General features: G+C 48.0%; 1 protein-coding gene across 8 annotated transcripts in view; it reads right to left on the bottom strand.

The window, feature by feature from the left end:
- Nucleotides 1–24,641, bottom strand: part of ZNF710 (zinc finger protein 710) — a 62,941-nt gene extending 38,300 nt beyond the window's left edge. Inside the window, exons 1-2 of one of the 8 annotated variants that reach the window (XM_057494875.1) lie at nt 21,578–21,592; nt 20,479–20,570 (exon numbers count right to left, since the gene is read on the bottom strand). Coding sequence is in view for 2 of the 8 variants with exons in the window: in XM_057494872.1 (XP_057350855.1) it covers nt 23,840–23,967 (128 nt within the window). In the remaining 6 variants the exon portion in view is untranslated. Of the gene's footprint in view, nt 1–20,478; nt 21,539–21,577; nt 22,143–22,503; nt 23,820–23,839 lie in introns of those variants that run through there. The other 7 variants (XR_008994711.1, XM_057494872.1, XM_036931979.2 and 4 more) reach the window with 7 other exon arrangements.
- Between the last annotated feature and the right edge of the window lie 955 nt (nt 24,642–25,596).

Genomic DNA, 25,596 nt, shown 5'->3' with positions numbered 1-25,596 from the left:
CTCAGCCAGCACATTTATTATGTCCATAATATGCCAGGCCAGGCATGGGGCTGGGCACTGGGAAATAAAATAGCAATAAGCAGAGCAGAGCCTTCCCATGCCATAAGCTTTTAAAACTATAAAGTGGGTATAAATTGTTTTTAATTAAAAATTTGTATCATAAAATTAATAAAATCACCCACTGTAAAGAGTTTGAAAAGGACGGAAGAGAAAAAAATTAATACTCTTTTTCACCCTAACCCAACCACTTCTTGGGTATTTCTTCCTGGTCCTCTGCATACATGTGCTTTTCACATGGTTTTGATCATGGTGTGTGCAAGCTGGTGTCCCGTGTTTTCCCTTACCTGGGTGCCACAAACAATTTTCCATGTTGCATGCTCACAATCAATAATCCACGTTCGTAAACACAGAACATTCACATGAGTGCACAGATCACCATTTGCCTGCACTGAAGGACATTCAGATTGTTTCCAAATTGTCCGCACTGCCCACGAAATGCCTTCATGCATTCATGCAGGGAGAGGATAAAGGAAAGAGGCAAACGTGTGATTCAATGGTGTCAGATGAGCCTGGGTTGGATAATGCTAGTGTGTGAATGTAGGCAAGTTACTTAACCTCTTTGAACTTCAATTTCCCAAAAAAACGGGCATAATGCCTCCTTCATACAATTGTGGAGAGGATTAAACAGGAGACCGTCAGTAAAACGCCTGGCACTGGGCCTGATAATAAATGTGCATTTTCTTTTCTTACATATCAGAAGGTCATGCCTGTGACTCCTGCATGCCTTTTCAAGGACTAGCATAATCTACAGAGACACTTTTGAAGCAGCGTGGGGCAGCTTCCCAAATTCCTCCACACAGATGGAGAGACTTAGGGAGATTCCGGGAGACTTAGGATTTACAAGCTTAAGTAATCAGGAGAGAAGAGATATGTTCTGCAACTTACTTCAGAATGGTTTTGGAAAGGGATTGACATCCAAAATATGTAAAAGACTCATATGCCTCAACACCAAAAAAACAAATAACCAGATTAAAAAATGGGCAGAGGACCTGAACATTTTTCCAAAGAAGACATACAGAGGGCCAACAGGCACATAAAAAGATGCTCCACATCGCTGATCATCAGGGAAATACAAATCAAAACCACAATGAGGTATCACCTCACACCAGCCAGACTGGCCACTATCCAAAAGACAAGAAATAACAAGTGTTGGTGCGGACGTGGAGAAAAGGGAGCCCTCCTCCACCGTTGGTGGGAATGTAAATTGGTGCAGCCACTGTGGAAAGCAATAGGGAGGTTCCTCAAAAAAGTAAAAATGGAAATACCATACAATCCAGTAACTCTACTTTTAGGAATTTACCCAAAGAAAACAAAATATCTGATTTGAAAAGACACATCTACACCCCTGTGTTTATTACTGCATTATTTACACTAGCCAAGATGTGGAAGCAACCAAAGTGTCCATCAATAGATGACCGGATAAAGAAGATGTGGTATATATGTACAATGGAATGGTATTCAGCCACTAAGAAGAAATAAATCCTGCCATTTGAGACAAGATAGGTGGACCTAGAGGATATTATGCTAAGTGAAATAAGCCAGGTGGAGAAAGACAAATACCATATGAGTTCACTCATTTGTGGAATCTAAAAACAAAACAAAATGGACAAAATGTCAGCAGATTCACAGACACTGAGAAGGGATTGGTGGTTACCATGGGGGAGGGGCTGTGGTGGGTAGGTGAAGGGGATAAAGAAGCACAAAATCTCAATCATAATATAAATTAGTCATGGGGATGAAAGTACAGCACAGAGAATATAATCAATAGTTCTATTAACATGTCTGTGTTGACAGCAACTGTACTAGTTGGGGTGAGGATTTAATAACATATATAACCGTTGAGTCACTATGCTGTGTACTTGAAACCAATATAATACTGTACATCAACTACACTTCAATAAAAAAATGCATTTAAAAAATGGTTTAGGAAAAAAAGACATGCATGTACAGATGAAGCAAACATGGCAAATGTTAGTTATCTCGTTATATTCAGTCATGGGTATATGAGGATTTACTATAGTATTAACTTTAATCTACATTGAAATTTTTCAAAATAAACTTTGAAAAAAATTCTTGCTAACTTAAAAGGTAAAAAATGGCATCGTACTTTATTACAAACTTGCATTGTATTCACTTAATTTGTTCAAGAAATATTCATTCAATACAGTATCAATTATGCAGTAAACTGACCTGGTCCCTGACCTCGTGGGGCTCAGCCTGCAGCATTTCTTTGGGTGAGGAACGTATTTGTTAATTATATCATCTGTTCACTTTCTTCTCAAGTTTAATTTTTAAACACCAAAATATGTAGGACCTTGGTTGAATAAAAATATTAACCCTTAGGTGTCTTACGATAAGATCTTTTCCCCAAGGCTCTCGATCATCTTTCAGAATGCACAGAGCAATTGCAATTTTTTAAATGGGGTCAAATCTGTTGGATTTTTTTAAGACTGTTTAAAAAATTTTCTAAACTTTGGAAGTCAACCTCTAGTCCAATATTTGGCATAGAGTAAACTATAAATACTGTTACGTTTACTTCTATTTCTGTTTCAGGATTATTGTGTTGGCTAGAATTTTAAGAACAATGTTAAAATGGTGGTGGTGATAGCAGGCTTCCTTATTTTGTTCCTGGTTTCAACAGGGATGCTTCTAGTGTCTCACAGTTCATTATACATTGGCTATTGGTTTGAAATAGATATTCTTAATCATGCTAAGAATGCACCTTTCTATTCCTTTCTTGATGTATTGATTAGGTAGAAATGGTTGTTCGATTTTAATCAGTTTTCCCCTGCATATATTGGAATCAATCTGGTTTTACTTCTTTAACCCATTAGCATGACGTAGTTACTATATTAAGCTTTCCTAATATTGACGATTCTCCCTGCCTAGCTCCACTGGGTTATGGTGGACGACTTGTTTAATGTATTATTGAATTCTATTCCCGACACAGCACTTTCATCCTTGAATATGATTTCTTTGCCATGTTTAATATCAGGCTTATTTTGCTTTGAGAATGAATTGGAGGGCTCTCCATCCTTTGCTAAGCCACAGAATAGCTTAATGTTATCAGTATTATCAAATCTGAAATAATTACCTAGCAAAAACACTTGGGATCTTGGTCTTCTTTAGGTAGAGGGGGCAATGCTTTGATATCAATCGCAAATGTTTTCCTCAATTAACCACATATACATTTTCACAAAAGCATTTGTTTGAGATCTTCAAGTTGGAGCTTACTGTGCATGCATTCTTCCTTTAAAATATCTATCTGCTGCCATGTCCCCTTTCTCATTCCTATTATTTTTTCTTTTCTCTCTTTTATTTCTCAGATAGATTTGCCAGAGGTTAGTCTACTTAATTGTGTGTTTAAAAACAGCATCAGCTCTTGGATATACTTGCTAATTTCACTGTGTTTCTGTTTTCTACTTCATTTATTTCTGCTTTTATCTTTATTGTTTTTTTCTTCCCATTTTCCTGAGAGGCTGTTTTTCGTCCCTTTTTTCCCTAAGATCTCAGGCTAATGCTTTGCTTATTCCTTTTCTCTCTCCCTTTTTAATAATAAAAGCATTTAAAGCTAGGAGAATAGCTCCAGTTGTCTCTCATAGGCTTGGTTATGTGATGTTCTGGTTTTCAGAGCTTTCAAAATATTTGTCACTATGTTTTTTATTTCTTCCTTGACCCAACAGCAATTTAGGAGAGTCTTTTAAAATTTTCCAAGTGGTTGAGCTTTAGTTTTAGTCTGTTTAAATTTACAATATTTTGGCTAGGTTTATTGCACGCTGATCAAAGGACTCTCCGACTGGCACAATTTCTGTTTTGGGTAGAGCATGAGTTCTTACAGTTGGTTACTGGTGGTTGACAGACATGTCTGCAAAACATATGTTTGCTTGCAAAGCCTAAGCGCTTTTTAAAAAGTTTTTGCTTGCCATAATGTTATGTCAGATGAAAAAGAAAAAGGATACGAAGTTCAGTGTGCGTGTGACTATGTTGAAAATACAGTATATTAACGAACATATGCACAATCAGAAAGACTTTAAGGAAATGCATAAAGGTACGGAACAGTGATAGTAATTTCTATTTGGTGAGAGTATGGGTAGTGTTTACTTTCTTTACACTTTCCTGTATTTTCAAATTTTCTATGGAAGCACAAGATTTACTACCTTAAAAATAAGATTTCTTTAAATGCTTATTTGCTTAAGGTTTGGTAACAGAAATGCTCTGATGCTGAGACTATTTTTGCGAAGCTCTCCCTGGCCAGAGTCAAGGATGTCAGCAAGAAGAACTTGAGGAATGATTGGATTTGGACCCAAGAGAACTGACGACTGAAGACGCTGGCCCTGGGAGGGACCCACAGTCATTGTGGCTCTGGAGGTCCCCCCTGCAGGAGGAAATTCACGGCTGGGGGGGACCCAGGAGAACCAGCTCATCCCTCCATGCTCCTCACACCAGATGAGCATCTCCCCCCTTGCTGCAACAGCGGAGTCTCACCTCACAGTGAAAAACAGTGAGGTCCAATACTGCAGCTGACCCACGCAGGCTTTTATTTTCTTCCTCAACATGATCCCTATGGCCCACTCAAAAACCACATTTTCAACTCAAGGTCAACTGCTAAGGATGAATTCAGAGCAACTCTGGCCAAACCCCCAGTTCCAAGGGTCCTTGGAAATGGAAAAGGTCGCTGATGCCCACCGTGGCTGTTCCACCAGCTCCTGATGCTCACCCCACTACCAGCAGCTCAGGAGAGAAGCAGCCTCACTTCCAAAAAGCTGCCTGGTCAGCGTGTGACTAAAAACCCCAGGGAGACCTAGAAACGTGCTTCCTGACTGTCCAGCCCAGGAAAAAGCAGGGACAGAGGCTAGGCAAGAGGCAGCGCTGATGAGAACAGGAGAAAGATGTAGGGTGGGTGACAGGGTGCTGAGGGGAGGGGGCAGGCAGCTCCAGGGAGACCCATCATGTCCTGAACACGTGACCAGCGGAGGCACCACAGCCCGCTCACCACTTGGTGACTAACCCCTCTCCTGCATTTATTACCTTTGCCAGGAGCTGTCTCACAGTGGGGTGTTTCTCCTGTCTCCCTGCCCTCCACCTCACTGACGTGAATCCTCTGTAGTAGAGACAGAGGCAGAGACGGGGAGGGCAGCCTGCCTACGAGGAAGGTGGCACAGGTGGGCCTACAGGTGATAGTTTCAATGAGCCCCAGCCCATCGAAGGGCGAGTCTAGGATCAGCTGAGTCAGAGCGAGGAAGACACTCTTAGAAAGTCAGATAAGAGCATCCCGACCAATGTGCCCTTTCCCACAGGGAAGGAATGTATTAAGGTGGCCAAGCAGAGGCCAAGGGCCAACAGAAGTGCAGTGACAGGCAAAGGGATCCTGGCACGTGCCTAGCTCCCCAGCGGTGCATCCTGTCTCTTGGGAATGCTCACATGCCCAGAATGAACAAGCTCACCTAGGCATTTAAAACCCAAAGGTTCTCTCATAAATGGTAGATGGGAAAAGACCATGAAAATCACTGTGGAACAAACATCTACTGAAGCTGAAATCCTAAACACCTGGAATCCTCTTGGGGGAAAAAATTCGTTCTGTAGTGGACATGCTAGCTCTGATTAAAGAAGGAAAAAAATGCCAGGTATGGCTTAGGTAGAGTGTGGAAGAGGGTCTCATGATGCCACACGAGAGTGAAAAGGGCCATTTCTCAATATCCTTTCTCAATAAACCTGGCGCCTACCTTCATGGCTTTCCGTGTTCGGGCAGAGCTGTGCCTACCACCCTGGGTGTTGGGGGGCAATGACCTTCAAGTATGCCTATGTTTAAACCTGATGCCAATTACAGGCACGAGCTTCCTGCCCTCTGCTCCATGCAGCGTCTACACAGTGGGTTGAAACACCCAAATCAGAACACAGCCAATGGGTTGCAACCATCACCCTCTGGAGGAGTGCATCCTAGGAAAGCGCTGTTCTCTGGGGTGCCTCAGCCAGCAGATGAATTTACTGAAGGACAGGAGTGTGAGCTACTGTTCTAGCGCTAATTTTTATCTAGAAGCCAAAAGGCTCTCCAGCGGCTCACGTGTCCCCCTCTGCATCTCCTACTATACTTTTCTGGTGTGTCCTAGGAGTTGGACGGCAGAGCGGTTCAGTGGATGGGGTGTGAATTCTGGACTCAGTCACACCTGAGTTCACATCCCACCACCTCTCTTAGAGGTATAAGCAGCCACCTTTAGGAGCCCATTTCCCTGTTTCTAAAATGCACCAGGAATGCTGTTTCTTGCAGGGTCATGAATTAGCAGTCTAGCCTACTGTCCGGCCTTGAGCAGGCACTCAAGAAACACTGGTTTTCCTTTGCTTTCTCTTGCCAAGATTAGGGGGACCCCAGCCTGAAGGTCTCATGCAACATTTCAAAAGACCTTCCGACAGTCTTAAGTCAATTTGGTAATTATAAATATAAATAAATAAAGAACACACCCCAGCAGAAAAATTTTACTTGGAGTTATTTCTTGGTAAGTTTTAAGAAACACAATGAAGCATAGAAAATGCACCTTTGTAAATTATCTTAAACATCTGGTGCAAAGCAGAAATTTCAGGTGAAATGAGAAGGAATTCAAGCAAAAGCACTCTACTTATTCCTCTGAGCGGTTTCTCAGCTCTCAGGTCAACATTGCCAAGGGGATTTCCCCACACGGATTTAGCAACATAGGCCCCCAATTTTTTTGGCCACAGCTATGTCTTTTTGCTTCTTTGCTCAGAACCCACTCAGGGATCCCCCACACCTTTAGATGAGGGCCTAGCGTTTGGACACATCCCCAGATCAGCCCCTACCTTCTCTCCAGCCCCATCTCCTACTGTTCCACCTACACACCCTACCTCCCTTCCACGCCAAACTACCACTGACTCTTCAAATGTGCCTATGCACTCTCCAGTTGCCTGACGAACACCCCTGCTCCCCTTGTCTGCTGAGATTCAGCTAAACACCACCTCTTCCAGGCAGTCTTCCTGTATAACCCTACACTCCCACCACATTCAAAGAGCTAACTTCCTGTACTCTTGTTTACATAGCCAATATTCCTTTTGGCTGAGGGCTTGCTGGGGACAGAGACCCTGCCATTCCTCTTTGTACCAGAGTTTAGCACATGGTAGGTGCTGCATAAAGGTTTGCTGATTATGTGAAGGAATAAAAAGATGGTTAAGGGAGTTTTGTAAGAGCAAAAAGGGTTCAGTATGGTGTGGGCGCTCCCCTCACTTCTCAGCCCTGGGTCCACAGGCAATAATGATAATCCTGTATTTCACAGCACAGAGCACAGCTATGAAAAGTGGGCTCATGAGCCCATTTCACAGGCCATGAAACCAAACCTTGACGGTTAGGGGCTCTGGGGCTCACCGGGACTAGGAGACAGTAAGCCAAGATGGGAAGCCATGGCCCCCCCCCCCGGTCCTGAGTCCCGTGGCTTGAAGTAAGGCCTCCCCGTGCCTCTGAGCCCTGCCACGGGGAGGGAGCCTTTAAATCCATTCCCATCTGCGGAGAAAAGAGCAGTTCTGCGTTTCTGTGTTTAGAGCAGTTTCTGCCCTACAGGCTCTGCAGGCCCAAGCAGGTGCCAAGCCAGAAGCTGGAATACACACGGGGGCAAATATTCAACTGCGACTTAGGCCACCCAGAGCCGAGACCCTCACCCTGAGACCCAACAGTCCCCGCGCCGCTAGGGGTGCGGTGCCACATCCTTTCTTACAGGCACCAAAGCTGCTCACGACTTGTGCCTTTGGTGGGTCCAACACCTTTAGAAGTGGACCCCTGTCCTCCCCACACCTGAACTGGCTAAGGAGCAAAGGGACAAGCTTTGTGGAATCTAAGGTCACAGGATGGGATCTGGGACCTGTAACACTGTGTCACAGAGCGGGGTGGGGTGTGGGACGGGCACGGGCCGTTCAGGGACAAGAGGCGGCCGGGCAGATATGAGATCTCATCCGCCAGACAGATGACGGAGCTAAATGACAAAGGAGGCAGAAGTGTGGCTGGCGCGTTGAGAGAAAGGAAGAGCATATTAAATTTTAAACAAAGCTCACCCCGGGGGAAACCTCCACCCTCCCTCTCCCAACCCGCACCTCTCATTTCCAGCACATGAGTCGTCAGGTTCATGGAAACCAAAACGTCCCTCATCTCAGGGGGCTGGGGTTTTGTGTCTTTGTGCTTTGTAACCCGACAGGCAGCAGCTGGCACGCTGTGTCTCTGGGGGGAGGCAGCTCGGGCCTCCGTGAGCCCGGTCCCCTTCCTGCCAGGCCTGAGGACAGGCAGGGCCTGGCCTCGGCTGGGTCAGCAGCCCCTGGAGAGGAAGGCGGGTGGATGGGGCTGGCAGCCGGAGGAAGGTGGGTGGGGGAAAGAGCCGGGGCATGCTCGGAGGTGCAGGTCTGGGAGGTGGGCACCGACCTGGGCATCACCAGGAGTGCAGAGGACGGAGGACGCTAAGAAGTGGCGAGTGTCCCCAGGGGCCTCACCAACCACCCTAAAGAATGCGCTGGGATGGCGAAGGGAGAGAGCAGAAAAGGAGGAAGAAAGAGCTGGAACAGGAAGGCCCAATTTAGACTAAGCAAATGCTCCTTCCTCAGCGACTCCATCCGCCCTCCTCCCGCCCCAGGCCCTCCCACCAGGGCAAGGACTGAGGAACCAGGCTGCAAGGGCCGCAGGTCTGGGCGGCCTGCGCAGGAAGTCTCTGTTCCTAACCCCCAATGCTAAGCGGAGGCCCAGCCTTGGTCTCTGGAGTTGGGGTGAATGTTTATTGTGAGTACCCTCTTGGCAGGAAGACCAGCCTAAGGTCCCTGAGAGACTCTGGAATCCTCAAAGCCAGCTCCGTCCCAGATACCCTAGGGACGGCACCTCCAGGTTTCCCAGCTGACGGCAGTCCGAGGACACAGGAAAGGCCGCTGGCCTTGGCCCACTGCAGACAAAGGGGCCGGGATGGGAGGTTCACTCTCACAGGCCGGCTGTGCCCTGGGCCTCTCTGGCCTTTCCCTGGCTGGGTACTCTCAACTAACATATATGAAACACTTGGAAAGTGGTGTCTTAAAAATGCACAACCAGGTTTTAAAGGCACGTGACTTAGTATTCACCTAAAATGAATAAAAGAATACTATATATTTCTGGAGGGCAATCTACCCATCTAAATCAAGAGCCTTTAGAATGGGTCCTTGGCCCAGTGATTCCTTTCTAGAAATGAAACCCCAAGGAATAATCAAGCCTGTGGACAAAAACACCCGAAGATGCTCACCACAGCATTCTTTATAAGAGAAAAAGAAGAAACAACCTAAATGTAGGAGACTGCTTAAATAATGGTCCACCATCCGTTTGAGAGAATATTATGCAACCCTTTAAAATGACTTGGAGAAGGTTTAATCCAAGGGAAATTTTAATAACATACTGCTAAGTAAAAGCAAAAATGAAAGAAAGAAAGAAAGAAAAATGTAACATGAGGGTACATCCAGGATGATCTTACTTTTTTAAATTAAAAAAATATATGCTGGAAGGATATACAGTATAATGAAATATTAATAATTATAGGTGGCTTTTATTTTCTTCTTTTTGCTTGCTTTTATTTCCTGAATTTTCTGCAACAATCATAAATCCTTTTGCAACAAGAAAAAAAAATCAATGAAAGCTATTTTCTAAAAAACAAAAGGAAGAGATTCAAGATCCAAAAGACGGACTCATTCTTTGGACATTCAAATCAGAGCTGGATTTGAAAAACAACAACCGAACTGAAGAGACGCATCTTAAAACCACCTTAAGGACTAAGGGGCTTTCCAGCCCAGAGGAACTGAAATCCTCCAGAAGGGCCCAAGTGGGCACAGAAAAGGGGAGCTCCAGCCGGCAGCCAGACCCCCCAACACCCAGGACCTGCACATTTCTGTCAGGTAGGGAGATGAGGGCAAGGGAGGGGCCCAGGTGCAAAAAGGCAAAACAAATGTCACTTTCGTCCTTGATCAAGGACAGGACAATAGCCATCTCTTTAGACAATGAACTCAGAGGCGAGGAAAACCCCCTCAAAAAATACTCATTCCTAAGAGATTTGCTGATCTACCTGGAGAAAGGGAATGACTTTTTACAACCAAAGTCTAAAAGTCCCAAAATAGGGGTTTGCAAGAGAAATTCTGACGAGCTCTGTAACTGAAGCAAAAGAACTTAGCTGCTGTTACACCGAAGCTTTTCTGGATAATGAGCTGGAACACAAGATGCTAATGGAGTGGACCGCTGCAGAGAGCGCATGTACCACTTACAGAAGTTGGCCTTTGCATAGAGAGATGACCGACAGCCCAAGAAAGGAAAACTTCCGCGGGGCATGGACTCCATTATTCAAATGTTAGGAAAACCTGAGGAGCGATGGGAGACATCTAAGTTCTCCAGAACTATGACCAAAGCTTTAAAGTCTATCTCAAGTATCAAAACTCATCCATTCAGGAAACATTGGGTGCCTCCTATCCATTCATGCATTCAGCAAAGAGCTGACTTTTACATGGGTACCTCTGTAATGTGCAAGGCATTTCCCCTTCCACCAAAGAAAAACACAGCCGGGTCATTAGGATGCACCCCTCATAAAGATGTGGCAGTGTCTTGGACCTGTCCGCTCAAGCTCTCAGTTCCTGAGGACTTCCTGCTCCCGTGAGCACTCCTCAGCTCCAAAGGACCCTGCCCCTTTCTTAAATGATGACTCCAACAACGCTGCGTACGAGGACTATGGTGCTAGAGGATTCTGTATTTCTTAAACACATCAAATTCCTCCCCTGGTGAAGCTGCATCCTATAAATTACAGCCTCATATTATATATGGCCAAACCTTAGCTTTGTTCTATAGCTTTTTTCTTTGGCAAAGAGGGAGCAGTCAATATTCTACTTTGAAAACAGTATAGGTATTTCTGTTAGACCACCGAAAAAAAAGCACCTCTCTTCCTTTCCTTTAATTAAAGGGATGCCATCCAGTTGTACCTCTGAATAGAAAAATAGAAACAGAAAGTTATTCTTCCAGAATCTTCCACGTACCAAGTGCCTGTAGCCCTGAAAACTTCCCTGCCATAAAACAAAGTGAAGGCACCAGCTTAAGGCAGGAAGTACTCCCTCAGCACCTGGCAGCGGCTGGTACCCACCTGAGGCCAGTTCACAGGCAGTAATAAAAGCTCCCTTGAAATAATATTAAGGTTCAGACACTCTGATAAAAGCTGGGAACTTCAAAGGAATGACTGCAAACCCATCCCTAATCCTCCTCATTGCGTCTGATGTGGCTGGTTGGGTTCTGGGCTGGCTCTATGACCTACTACTGGAGCTTTGCCCCCTGGGCAGTATGAGCCAGCAAGCCAGCTGCAGAGGCGGATGGACCTATGCCATGGTGTACAGACAAGGGGTACAGCCATTGGTCCTTGACCAATGAGATGTCGGTTGAAAATAAAGGAAGAGAAGAGGATACCAATCCACAGACTTGAGCCCAGTAGTTCTGGGGTGTGAACTGGATTCAATGCCAGGTTCCAAGGCTCTCTCCATATGGACCTGAGAAAATCATTTCTGACCTCCAACCTTCAGATTCTAGGCCTCTAAAAATGGTAACCTTGCCCAGGGTTGCTGTGGAGGGTAACTAAAATAGCCTATGTGAAAATGCAAAGCAAAGGTGAGATCCTGTTTCCCACCCTCTCTTCTTCCCTTTTTAAAAGTATTTTTTATTAGGAAGTATATGCAGAAGGTACAAAACCCAAAATGTAGAAGGTGCACAGTGACAAGTCAGGCCCTGTTGCAGGAAACCACTGTTACTAATCTAGGTATCCTTGCAGCACCAACACAGAGCCAGGCATTCTGTCCCTTGCTTTCTGCCTTAGGAAGTATCTCAGTGACCACCACAGCGATACCTAAGGAACTTTCACATTCTGTTTTATAGCTGCACAGAATTGCACTGTATGGTTGCAGGACAATTTATCAGTTCTCTACTGATGAACATTAAGGTTGCTTCCCTTTTTTTACATTTATTGTTTGCTTTTATAAGCAATGATGCAATAAACTACCTAAAAACCACATCACTTCATGCATATGTATGCAACATATCCATGAGAGGAATTTCCAGAAGTGAAATTGCTTGTGGACTTTACATTTTAATAAATACTGTCAAAATCCTCTATCAACAAATTTATACTCTATCAACAATTATGAGAGTATCTGTTCGGGCTGTCACTTCTCCACAGCAGAGTTAACCTGTATTTCTCTTACTGCTAGTGGGTTGGATGTGTTCTTATACAGTTAAGAACCATTTGTAATTATTTTCTGTGAGCTGTGAGCTGTGTTCTTAGCCTACTTTAAAAGTTAGTTTTTTTTTTTTTCTTATTGATTTGTAGGAGCTCTTTAGATATTAAGGAAATCAGCTCTATCTACAATTTATGTTTCAAAAATGTTTCCCTTGTTTTGAGAACGGGGAGACTTTTCTGACTCCACATATGATGATTTTGCCACACAAAATTGTTTTTACTTGTATAGGGTCAAATATATTGATCTTTTTCTAAGGCTTCTGAGTTTTAAGTCATACTTAGTCTTTCCCAAGTCTATTTTTTTTAAAAATATTTATCACTTTTAATTCATCTGAAATGTATTGTGCTATAATGCAATCATTTTTTTAGATAGCCATTATGTTTGTTTTCTCAGGTCACAAATTTTAAAATGCCATCTTTATGTCATATTAATTTACTTTTCAGTCCCTTCTCTTTCTTCTCTCCCAAATCATGCCCAGTTGCCTCAGAATCATGCTCTTTCTCTCCAAGGCCCTCCTATCTCATCATTCCACTGTGAGCCAGAAGTTTATCTATGTTATTGTGACTGACGATCATACAAGTTGGATGGAATCTCAGCATCTTAGAGCAAACAGAGATCTCAGAATCACCCCTTCCTCTTATAGCCTAAGGACACTGAAATCCAGAGAGGGAAACTGGACTTGTCCAAGATCAGAGGGCAGGTTAATGCTTGGATTTTTTTGTCTGTTTTTTATTACTACTCAAGAAGAAAAGAAGTATTGATTTTGCCATAAATTCTATTCAATCAATAGATATCTATTAAGCAACTACTCTCCCCACCAGTGCACCAGATGCTGGGGTTCCAGAAATAAATGACACAGGCTCTGAGCTTTCAAGAAGTTCAGAGTCCAGTGTGAGGTCTAAACATATATTCCTACAGACTAAGAGGTAAGGCAACAGTGGCCAATGAATGTGGAGGGACAGGTTAATTCTGCATCGATGGCATGGAGAAGGCCCAGAAGATATAAAGGTTTTAACTGGGCCTGGCATGACTAGGACTTTGTCCCTACGGACAGAGGCATTTGGCAATAAGGGAACAATGGGACTAAGCAGCGTGTCTGGTGGCATGTAGGCAGGAAGGAAGTAATCTGGCCTAGTGTCAGCTGTGGATGGAGTTTTTAAAAAAGGTTCCTCTGAGAAGCTGTGGTCATTGACAGGTCCTCAAAACTACAAGCTAAGAATTATAAATAAATGGACCCATTTATAGGGCCTTCAGGCATCTGGCAGAAGGCAACATATCCTCCCTGAAAGAATGTACTCTCATCCCATACCTCAAAGAATTTTCACAAATAGAATTCTAACAAATATAAGCTCACAATAAAACATCATGAAACACAGAAGAAAGCAAGCCGTCAGGAGAGGAAATCAGCAGAACTACGCCTGCAAATACTTCAGGTACTTGGAATTACTGGACACAGAATACAAAGAAAGTATTTAATACGATTAAGGAAATAAAACAAGCAATTAAAAACACAAGTAAGGAGTAAAACATTATTAAAAAAAGAAACATGATGCATATTTGAAAAAGGATAAAATAGAAACCCCAAAATAAACAAGTCATCTAGATTAAAAACTCAAGGGATAAACATCAAAAATGATAACTGCAATGAAAACATATCAAACAGGGTTAAACAGAAGATTAGAGATAAATAAAGAGACAATTAGAGAACTGGAAGATGAGTTGCCTAGAAAACATCATACAAAACCAAAGGATTGAAAATAAAAATGTTAAGAGACATAAATGATAGAATGAGGCCTACCATGCACTTAATTGGAGTTCCCAAAGAGCTAGAGATAATGATTCAAAAAGAGATAAGGGCTGAAATAGTTCTAGAACTGATGAAAATCACCAATCTTTGGCCTAGTGAATTCTTAGCCAAATAAATTGAATTCTTAGCCAAATAAATTAAATAAAAATGCACTCCTAAGTATATTATAGTGAACTGTACCACACCACACACACACACACACACACACACACACACACACACACACACACACACACACACACACACACACACACACACACACACACACACACACACACACACACACACACACAATCACCACCACCACCCACCACCGGAGGGAAGAAGTTACCTAAGAACAATAATTGGGCTACCAACTTCTCAACATCAACAATGAAATCCAGAAGACAGCAGAATACTATCTTTAAATACTGAGAGAAAATGTGTGTCAAGCTAATGTTTTACACCCAGTCAAGCAATCTTTCAACAATAAGGATGAAATAAAATTTCAGTCAAACAGGAACTAAAAAATTTATGGTTGAGACCTTCAACACATGATGTTCTGATCTCAAAAAGAAGGCCTGCGATGCAAGGAGAAATATAAGTAAACAAAATGGTACGTATGTAGAAAATTACAGCAAAGGTTAACTGTATACAACATTAAAAACACCACCCAATTTGTGGAATTAGAGAAGCAAGATGCAGCTAAACCACCACAGGGCAACTGAATGTGAGCAGGGAGAATGGAGACTTCACATACAGCCTTCCAAGGTCCTTGTATTACCTGAGAACATAAAGAAACATGGACACCAACTAACTTTAAACCTTCTGCAGTTCGCATGCATCAAAAGAGAAACAGAGTGCCTGTGTTCCAAAGCAGTAAAGAGAAAAAAAATCGAGTGAAGGGAAGAAAAAACTTCCAATCAATTTAAAAGAAAGAATGAACAGAGAATAATCAGAAAAAGAAAAAACAGAAGGCGCACAATAAGTTGGTAGAAAGAAACCCATAAATATCCCAAAGTATAACAAATGCAAGCCCAGCTCTAGGCTGTTCACAGGAGACACGAGGACAGGATGCAGGCCTAGAGTCCTGGCTGTGCAGGCTAAAACCAGACGTGGAAGGGGGGCAAGTAGCAGAGAACCTCGGGGGAGGCACCAAAGTGTAGCTGGGAGAGGAGGAAGCAGCCCCAAATGGTAGGATCAGAGGGAGGGGGAGGACCCAGATGGGCCAGAACCGACTGGGGGCAAGGCTCTCCACCTGCTACAGAAAAATCAGGTAAGTAGAGGCCATAAAATGGACCTCTGGGAGCGCAGGTAGGAATGTGTGTGTGTGTGAGACATACTCTCTGCAGGGAGAGAGTAAGTAGGGACAGAAAGGAAAGGGAAGACTCTGTGAAGTCCTGGGATGAGGGAAAGTGATGTGGGGGTGGGGCTGGGTGGGAGGCAGGGCCACAGGAGAGGAAGACAGGTGTGCCTGCAACTGTAGGTGGAGAATCGGGATGTCCGAGAATGTGGGGTGCTCAGCCCTAGGACAGAAGCCAGGGCAGAGCACAGGGGAGTGAGGCATGGGGTGATGGTGGGCACACGGCCTGGGTGGGTAGGCACAGGATTCCCAGCTTGAGGAGGGCTGTGCAGTTGGGGGGCATGGGAAGAGATCGGAATTTTAGAGGTGACCTGCTTCCAGATAACAGCCAGTCCACAGTGGTCTTGGGGGTCTGTGGCTACTGAATGAGCCCTGCGGGGGGTGAGGCTTGTGCGGATTGGACTTCACAGATGAGGGTTAGCCAACCAGCACCGCCAGCCTCCAAAGGGCACCCGATCTTACCGACAGGCCAGCTCAGACGTGGGCCCTACGAGGACTTCTGATGTGGCGCATAAAACCACCACCAAGGTTTGGCTGTTGTTTTTTACCAAACACGTGCAGCACAGCCTTCCCCATCCAGAAGCCCATTCCATTGCTGCCCCATTGGGAATGGGGTGCGGTCCAGGATGGCGTTCAGGAAACAGCCAGAAGGCAAACCACACGTAACCAAGAGTCATCACAGAAATGATAGTTTCCCACGTAAATCTGGAGGGTGGACATTCCAGCTGTAAGTGACCCTTCCTACCTGACTTTGATTCCCTTTTTATTACACATGGCTGGGGGGAAGGCAGACAGGGAAGGCAGTCGGGCCACAAGGTGATCCCTTGTTCTCAGCATCCAACTACACAGGAAATCCTCACATTTGCGGATTTGTTCCCCAAATATACATACACTAGAGCATATATAGTTAATGTCAGAAATCCCTTTAGGACGATGGGTGAAGACAGAAACAAACCCCTAGAGGTCAACCCACTTCTAAGAGTCCTTTTACTCCACTTATAAATATACAGATTATAAAGATAATACACACTGATAAAAATTCAAATAGCACAGAAATGAATAAAAGAGAAGACAAAAGGCCTCTGTACTTGGGGTCAGGCACTAGGGATGGGGGAAGGGTCAGATCTGTGAACTACACACATTCATTAGTAGGTAATAAGAACCAGTTATTTTACCTTCTGAAGCTGCTTATTTGACATATATTTGGCCCTGCTTTGGCCTCTAACATTGTTAATTCCCCCTTTCAGAATCTACCCCAATTTCCTGCTACTCCCCCCCCCACTTCCCATATTTGAGAGTGCAGTTCTCCAAGCACCTTCTGATTCTAGAACTTTTTATTTGGCTTGTATTGTAGCAGTACTGTAGCAGTTTTGATTTCTCATTCTTTTCTTGGCAAATAAGCATGAATTGGGCCAAATATGTGACACAGGTTCTCATGGGCTAGCCTGGCAACCTGGTGCTGTTCAGAACTTGTTTCCTTGGAAAATCCTTTCTGTTTTATGCATGAGCAATTAGGAGACGCTTACTTGTAAAATGGGGGTGGGGTGGGGGACTCTGTAACCTCAATTTCTGTTTTACCAGAAAAAGCTCCCCCTGGTCCCACCTTCCCTGTTACTCAGATAGGCTTTGCAAGAGGGGCTGTGGAGCCCAACTGCCTGGGTGCCAATCCTGGTTCCAATACCAGGTGTGTGACGTCCAGATACGGATCCAGCCTGAACGGGCTAGTATGTGGACAGTGCCTGAACCAGTGCACACAGTAAGTGCTGTGTAATAACAGAGCTGGGTGAGCTCGGTCAAGAAGGGCATTTGCTCCTAGTTCTGGGAGGCCGCAGACCCCTCTGAAGCCGGCGAAAGCTACGGGTCCTCGCCGCAGGAGAGCATACACACACATGTAACCCTCCGTACAGCTGAGCTGCCAGAGAAGGCCACCACAGACTGCGAGGGTCAAGGATCCCTAGCTTCAGCCCCCTCTGGTCCTCTTCACAGCGATGTGAGGGTCTCAGGGGTGAAATGCGGTAGCAGTTCTCAAAGCATTCTGTTCACATGCACGAACTACTGTGCAGGTGCGTCCCTGCCTCGTTTCAGGTGCCACTTTTGGCAGAAATGTTACACCTTTCTTCCCCAAAGCCCTTTTGACCTCTGCCAGTTTTTCTCTCAAATCAGGCCAAATCCTCCCTCGGTCACCTTAAGACAAGCTCTCTGCGTGCAACAAAGCCCCACAGGCTTTTTGCAAATTATTCCCATCCTTCCCCAAGGCTCTGATTGTCAGGCCCCACTCTAGCCTTTAGTCAGAACGGAGTGCGAACTAGTGCCCGTGGGGCCCCACCAAAGGCACGGCAAAGCTGGACGCCGTGCAAGGCCTGATCCTTCCTCTTAATAAGCTTGGAGACAGCACATTTCAGCAGAGCCAAAGCTCAGAGAAGCCAGAAGGAACTTGGAAGATGATCTAATTCCTTTGTTACCCAGAGAAGTGACTCGCCCGAGGTCACCCAACTGATTCACAGCCAAGCCCAGAGCCTCCTAGCTCAGCACTTTGAGCCCATCAGCACTTCTCAGACTTCACCACACAGGCGAACACTGTTTAGACACAGATGCAGCAGGTCTGCTGAGGGGCCCGAGAGTCTGCATTTCTAAAAAGCTCCCAGGTGGTGCTGATGCTGTGGGTGAGTGGACCACATAGAATAGCAAGGGTTTGTGTCAAGGTTAATGGCCCATCCCAGCTGGGGTAGAGCCTCTTCACACACCCCTTCATATGGCTGTTTAAATGTTCTTTTCTTCAGGGAAGCCTTCCTTCCCCCACCCTCCCTGATGATCAGAGCTCATGGCCTCTGTACTTTTTCCTCTGAAGCTTTTGTAACAACTATAATTAAAGAGTATTATGTAATTATTAATTTAATGTCTGTCTCCCAGGGAGACCGCAAGCTCCGTGAGGATGGGACCAACACAGTGCCTGATAGATCACAGTCAACGGAAGGGGAGCTGTTGTGGTCTGGAAGAACCTGGGTCAGCATCCTGGAACAGGAAGGTTCATGCCCGAGGAAAACACTGCCTGGAGGTGGAGGCCCGGAAGCCAACAGCGGCATTTCTAGCTTTAAAAGTCCCACCAGTTCCAAATACACGCCAACCAAAATTCAAGTTGAAAAGCATACTCTGCCCCTCACCCAAAAAATACCCTAAATCTTTATCAAGTGCAAAATAGTCCCCATCTGGTACTAGCCACTCTACCTGGGGAAGAGGGAGGCCCCCCCACATAAGCATTCCCTGGGTCTTCATTGGGTAAATGGTCTTGGGGCACTGTGAGGGCCCTGGCAAAGGAGGCAGAGGGCATGCACCCTGACCAGCCCTGCTCCCCTGCAGACCAATAATTTCTTTTCCAGTTTTTCTGCTGCCATCCTTTCGAGCAACCCTGAAGCTCTGAATGCTCAGGTCCTCCGGTTGGGCCAAGATGTCTGACCTCGCTGTCATTCTAGGAAGGTGAAGTTTTAAGTCTGTCTGCCTGGGTTCAGATACCAGCTCTGTGCATTTGGAGGAGTTACTTAACTCTTCTGTGCTCCAGGGTCCCAATCTGCCAAACGGGATGATAATGTAGTAACTAGCACCTGTGAGAACCAAGGGACAGGATATACACAACGATGAGCCTAGGCCAAGATATGTGATTATTGTTATGCTCCTAATATCCAGTCCAATGCAAGAATCTCTCTATTGTTTGGCACCAGTCTCCACCCAGTAGCTCCACCTATTCAGGATGGGCTCTTCCCAGCCCCTCCTGCCTTACCTGTCTGGAGCGAGTTGGAAGCAATGACTCACTGCAAAACCTTGCAGCGCCCATCAATCACCTCCCTGTCGCTGTCTCTGTGTATGATTTGTGGGTTCCTTCTAGCAGCAAAATCTTTTTCCTAATGTCCTGTACAAATTCAGAGATTCCTTAATTCCATAAGTATTTATCAAGGACCCACTATGTGCCAGGCCCTGTTCTGGGCACAGGGCTTAGCAATGAACAAAGAAAGACTTATAAGCTAACAAACCGACATTCTAGTAGGAGATCTAATGCATGAATGGAGATTCAGTTCAGGTCTCTGGTCATTCCTTACATCCCCATTTGTTTCTCCCAGACCAATCCTAAATAAATCACACACAAGTACAGAGCATGAAGGAAGCATGCTGGATCAAAAAGTGCGAAGTGTGACTTGGGAACATCCCAGTGACTTAAACTACTGCTGCCCTGTTGAACTGGTGGACTTTGAACAAGTCCATGCTAAAACAGCCAGAAGAGCCAGGTTCCTCTAGCAAGTCACACTGGCTATTAAATGCTCTGGAACGGTGTGTGTAACACACCTGGAAAATAGGGTGCTCCATTTACCCATCTCATGAGGGTATCGTATGCCCATGGTTTCATGTTCCCATAGCCACGTTCTTTGGACAGAGCATGATTTCCGCATCCCCAGCAGGAATAGAGGCAGCAGCCTTGTGTTAAGAGCACTGGAAGTAGACCCTGGAAGCTTGTGATTGAGTGCCGGCTCTGCCACTTACTGCGTGACCCCAGGCATGGAGCTTCTCATGCATGTTTCTTTTAGGCAACTTCTCACATCCACATGAGACTCAGCAAGTTCACACATTCCTTAATTCAACCAAATGAACCCCTGCCCTGGGATGTGGGGGTGAGCAAGCCCATGGGGAGCTTGTGGAAAGCATCCTCTGAGATGCACCCAACACCACCTTTATTTATTTACTCCCTTTTAACTTCAAACTTGAACTTTCCAAACACAATTCCGAAAGAAGTATCTCTGGGCCACAAAGCAAACCTAAAATAAAAGTCATGCAAAATCTCTGGTGGTCCCATTAGTCTCCCTTCCTCCAACTCGAAAACCACTCCAGACCTTGTCTGTCTCCTTGTCTCTAGACAGCAGGCTCAAAGTAGGTTTCCCTGGTAGGAAAAGCCTGGTTGGAATGGAAGTGATCCAAGTACAGAACAAACTGCCCAATGGCCACATGCCACGGGATAAGGACTCACCCAGGAATCTGCTCTGAGGACAGGAATGAGCCTCTGCACCCACTTCAACTCCCTGCATCTACCTCCATGGGCACACAGTCAACCAGGTGAGCCTGGAGAAAAGAAAACGTGACCCAAATGTCCAACTCCCCCTACCTAAAAGAAAGCAGCTCTACCCCTGCTGCCTTCCTGCAGGAAAGCTGGGTCCTATAGGTTACTGGAGCACTGCACTAACGCAGCTGGAGCTGAAGTTGACTGGGCAGAGGTCCTGTTCCAAGCCTGGCAGGTGCCTGGCTAAGGGTGACATGTGCCCGAAGGCCAGCTAACAAAACCACCGGAAAGCTCTAGAAAATAACGTTTACTTTAACACAAGTAAGGGATAGCCATCCTAGGTCTCAAAAGTCAAAACCAGACAGGCCCATGGTTTTGACCACAAATAGTAAGAATACATGTTTTACTGTCTATTGACAATTAAGGGTGGTTTTCTTCCCATCCCCCACCTAGCCGGGCAGGTCTTTTGAAGGCCCCTGGTGAGGGCACAACAATGATGCAGGACCCCAGTCTTCTACTTGGCAGAAATGAACTTTGGCTGTTTTTACTTACACGTGTACAAAGGCAGGACTGAAAGAGCGGTTTCAAAGTTGGCTGGGTGACCCCAAGGGTGCAAAGTCCTGCCTGCTCTGCACACCTGTGGGGGAATTTTTGTGAATTTCCCAGGCGCCCACAGGAACTGTTATGCCCCCTCCAGGTCGACACCGGCTTGGAGTTTCCATTTTGCCCAGAAATAAAGGCGCACAGGGTGTCCTTAGGAGCTGGGGTGCTAGGCTGGCAGCTCATAGATGGGCCACGAGGATGGTCCCTCACTGGGCAGCTCAGACGAGGAAGAAGATCACCTCTCAGTGTCCCTGTGAAAATGTACCCAGGCTGCGGCTCAGCCTTGCCCCAACTATCGCTGAGCTTAGAGATACATTAAAGACCGTTTCGGGTTAGTTAAAACCCACGCAAGCACCTCCCTGGCCTCTTAAATATTCCCCAACTACAGCTCAGGCTGGAAAGAAGCAATTGCAGCGACCATAAAAGTCATCTTAAAAGGCAAGTTGGAAAAAAACCTGATACGCACTAGTTAGCAAGTCCCCGGTTAGGGGGCGGTGGCCCAAGGGCGGGATCTGAGCGTCTGCAGGGTCTGCCCCGTCGGTCCCCGAGTCCCCGCGACCACCTGGCAGCCTCAGGACCCCGATCCGACGCCGGCGATCACACCCCACAGCTCCGTCCAATTAGGAAAATGACCGCGAGGAGACGGAGACAGACGGGCGACGAGGAAGGGGAACTGAGCTGGAGAGGCTGACGACAGGCCGTGGGGACCCCGCCAGCCGGCGGGCGCTTCAACAGGTCCCCGGCCGGGGCGCCCCGAGGCCGGCCTTGTGGGGTCCCGGGGTGCCCCGCGCGTGTCCCGGGGGCGCCCGTCCCCGCCGCCCGCGGTGCGCCCAGCCCTCCCCCAGCCCCGGGGACGCGCACCCCCGCGGCGAGAACAAAGTTTGTGGGCAGCCGCAGGGGCGGGGCGGGTGGCGAGGGGGGGAACTTTGGGTCCCCGGCGGGGCGCGGGGGGAGCGCGGCGCCGGGACACCCACGTGCGGGCCCGGGGGCCGCCGCCGCCGCCTCCGGGCCTCCGGCTCGGCCGCCGCCGCCGCCGCCGCCGCGCTTTCCTTTCATTTCTGCTTCTCTCCCTCGCTCCCTCCCCGCCCCGCTTCCCCGCCCGCCCCCCTCCCCCGCGCGCTCCCCTCCCGCTTGCCCCCCTCCTCCCCTCCCCCCGAGACGCCATCTCCCGCTCCCCCGGCTCGGCTCTCTCCCTCCAGCTCGCCGGCAGGAGGGAACGGGGAAGTGAAAGGAAAAGACGACATGTTTGCGGCGCGGCGCGGGCCTGCGCGCGGCCGTCCCCGGGGAGAGGCAGGGGGCGGGCCGGCCGCGGCCGCCGCGACCCACCCCCGCGCCCCCCGCGCCCCCCGCCGGCGCGCCGCCCGGGCTGCGGGGCCCGCGCGGGACACTCACCCTGCGTCCGGGCGCGGCTCCTGCGCTGGGCCCTCGGCGGGCCGGGGCCGGGGGCTCCTGCTGCCCGCCGCCCGGCTGCTGCTGCGCGCCCGCCGCCGCCTCCACGCGCGCCCGCCGCCCCCCTCGGCTCCGCTCTTTCTCTCCCGCGCCCCCTCTCCTCCCGCCCGCGCCCCCTCTCCTCCCGCTCGCCCGCTCGCTCTCCCTCCCGGGAAGAAGGGAACGAGGCAGGGCTGACGTGAAGGGATGCAAAACAGCTCCTCCTAAGCCGGCGCGCGGAGGAAGAGACCGAAAAGCAGCCCTTTTATCTCCCTTTTGTTTTCTCACTTCCTTCCACCCCCCGCACCCCCCTCCTGTCAGCCCAAGTTTTCTTTTCTCTTTCTACCGCAGAGAGGATTTTTCTTCCTTTCTTTCTCTGTCTTTCGGTTCAACTCTCCCACTCAAAATGAAAGCCTGGAGGGTTTTCTTTCTCCTTTTTTTTCTTCCCTCTTTTCTTCCTTCTTCCTCCTTTCTTATTTCTCTAAAAGGGTTTTGTTTGCTGTGGGAGTTTCGTTTGAAAATCAAGTCACGCCTTTTTTCCTCCTTTTCTTTCTTTCTCTTTTTTTTTTTCCCCTCCTCCCAGCAGAAAAGGGGAACAAAGATTAACTGAAGCGGGGGCGCGGGGCAGCGTCGGAACCTCGCATGGAAACGGGGGGCCCGGCCCGGCCGGCACAAAGGGCCCGGGGCCTCCGCGCCCCGCCCCGGCCGGAGGGCGAAGGCTGGGTGTGTGCTTTACTTATATATTTTTAAAGTAGGCAGCGGGCTTGGAACAAACGTCCCCGCTGAGCACTGAACTGGAAAAGGGCTTTGAACAGCTGTTTGCAGAGCCCTGGACGGCCAGGCTCGAGGGCCGGGCCCCGGGCGGGGAAGGGGCTCCGGGGAGCAGCCCCTCCGGGGCCTCCAATCCCGGGTCTGGGCCCCCAGTCCCCAAGGCGCGCTGATGGGGGGCGCGGAGGCGGGCCGTCCTCCCGGCAGGGGCAGGCCCCTTGCGCCTCCCTGAAGGGCCTCGGGGTTCCGCGCAGCCTGGTCTCCCCCCAGCTCCCCGGCGGGCCGGACCCTCGGCCTCCAACCTCCAAGCCCGCAACTCCGGCTTGGACCCCGACGCAGGGCGCGTCCGGAGTCCTCGGGCAGCGCTGGGCAGAGGCGCCAAGAAGGGCCAGTTATTCCTGAGGCGCCTGGACGTGCTCCCAGGACCTGCTCTGCCCTCAGCTTCCCTGGAGAAGCGGGGAGAACACAGGGGGGGAAGTTCCCAGAGCAAAGTTGGCCGCATTTCTCATTTTCCCAAGTAAGTATTAAGCACCTGCTGGATGCCTGGCCCTTGGACTGGTTCTGCTGCCAGGGGCTGGGGAGAAACGTGAGGTCTTCTGGGCCCCGAGAGTTTCCGCAGGAAGCAGTGCCAGAACAAGCCGCAGCGCAGGACCAGGTCATCAAGAGGAAGGAAAGCCTGGATCCTCTCCTCTCCCTCCCCTCTCTTCCTTCCCCCTTCCCTTCCTTCCTCCGGGCTGCATCTCCTCGGCTCCACCCCTTCTCATCAATTCCTCCCACACTTCCCTGCTCTCCCTGGCTCTTCACTGAGGGTCCCTTCTCCCAGCGAGGAGCAGATGCTGAGCCCCATTGTCTCTCCCCCCAGCGGCTGCAGCCTCCCGGGGACAGGACCTGCCGCTCGTCACCCCTCCCCCCCAGCCCGGAGGTCTGGGCCTTCAGAGACTGGAGCCCCAGGACCACTGCCCCTCGCCCCACCCCAGAGCAGCTCCTGGTGTTGGGAGCGGTGACTCCAGTCACTCAGAACACGATTTGTTTCCGACTGCGAGCGAGAAAACGGTAGCCTGAGACTTGGCTTTGGGAAGGAGGACACCATGGTTTTCACATCAGCGCACAGAGCCCCGGATGACCCGAGGGCATTTGCCCTCTGTACCCTCGCATTAGGATATACCGGAAGCTGCTTTTCCCTCAGTTTTATATCCTCCCACTTAGAGCATCTAGGCTGTATCCTTCAAAGCAAGACTCAGCTCTGATAATCAAACATTCATTTAACAAATGTTTACTGAGTACCCCCTGTGCCTGCTACTGCACTGGGTGCTAAGGCCCTAACCATCAGCACACATGGTCCTCTCTTCGGCTTTGCAAACTGGCAGGGGAGGATGACCAAGTGCCCTGTGATACATGCAAGGATGAACCAAGAAGTGCTAAGAGGGTACTTGCACCGGGGTGGTCAGGGATGGCTTCCTTGAGGGGGTTACATCCAAATGAGTAGGTTCTTGCCAGGCAAATGCATGGGAAGGTACAGCCTGTCCAAAGGCCCCAGGGCAAGACAGCACATTCTTACAGATTCTGGGAACTGCCGCAACTGTTTGCTGCAGTGAAGAGTACAAATGGGGGAGTGGGGACACAGGACAGTGTCAGGGCCCAAGTGGAGTAGGGGGGTGGATATCAGGGAGAGGTTCAACTTTTAGCCTCTCCCAGTTGCTAACTTCATGAACTTGGGTGAATAACAGCCTCAGGGAATAACTTAGATTCCACTTCCTCACTTACAAAATGCCGGTAAGAACTCCCATGGGCTGCAGAGACAGTGTCTTAGGTTTGAGGGCCCAGGCTTATTGCTGTGTATCCCTGGGCAAGCTGACTTCTCTGCTCATCTGTAAAATGGGGATGAAAAAGCCTGCCTCACAGGGTTGTTGTAAGGCTTAAATGAGTCCATACCTTGCACTGTATCTGGTACATAAGCAGCAATACATGGTAGCTTGTATTCATTATTATTATTATAAATCAGGGAGTGACAGGGAGGTGCCCTTACAACCTGGAAATGAGATTATGTTCTGGATTGAAACTGGAATGACTCCTGTCAGAAATGTGATGAGCTGGCTGTGGAGGAAGCATTCTTTCAAAGATGCCCTATGTCCCAGTAGGTGGCTAGGATTAGGGAACACCTACGTCTGATTGGCATGGCCAGGGTGTCCTCTCACAAACATGACCAGAATGTGAAGACTATAGTTAGGAAGGCTTGGCCTGATCAGAGTAATTCTCATTGGCATGAAGGACGAATAGGGAACAGAAGAC

This window comes from Manis pentadactyla, chromosome 18, assembly GCF_030020395.1.
Source record: "Manis pentadactyla isolate mManPen7 chromosome 18, mManPen7.hap1, whole genome shotgun sequence".
Taxonomy (NCBI): Eukaryota; Metazoa; Chordata; class Mammalia; order Pholidota; family Manidae; genus Manis; species Manis pentadactyla.
Note: the sequence above shows the minus strand (reverse complement) of the source record. Positions and strands in the feature narration are given on the sequence as shown.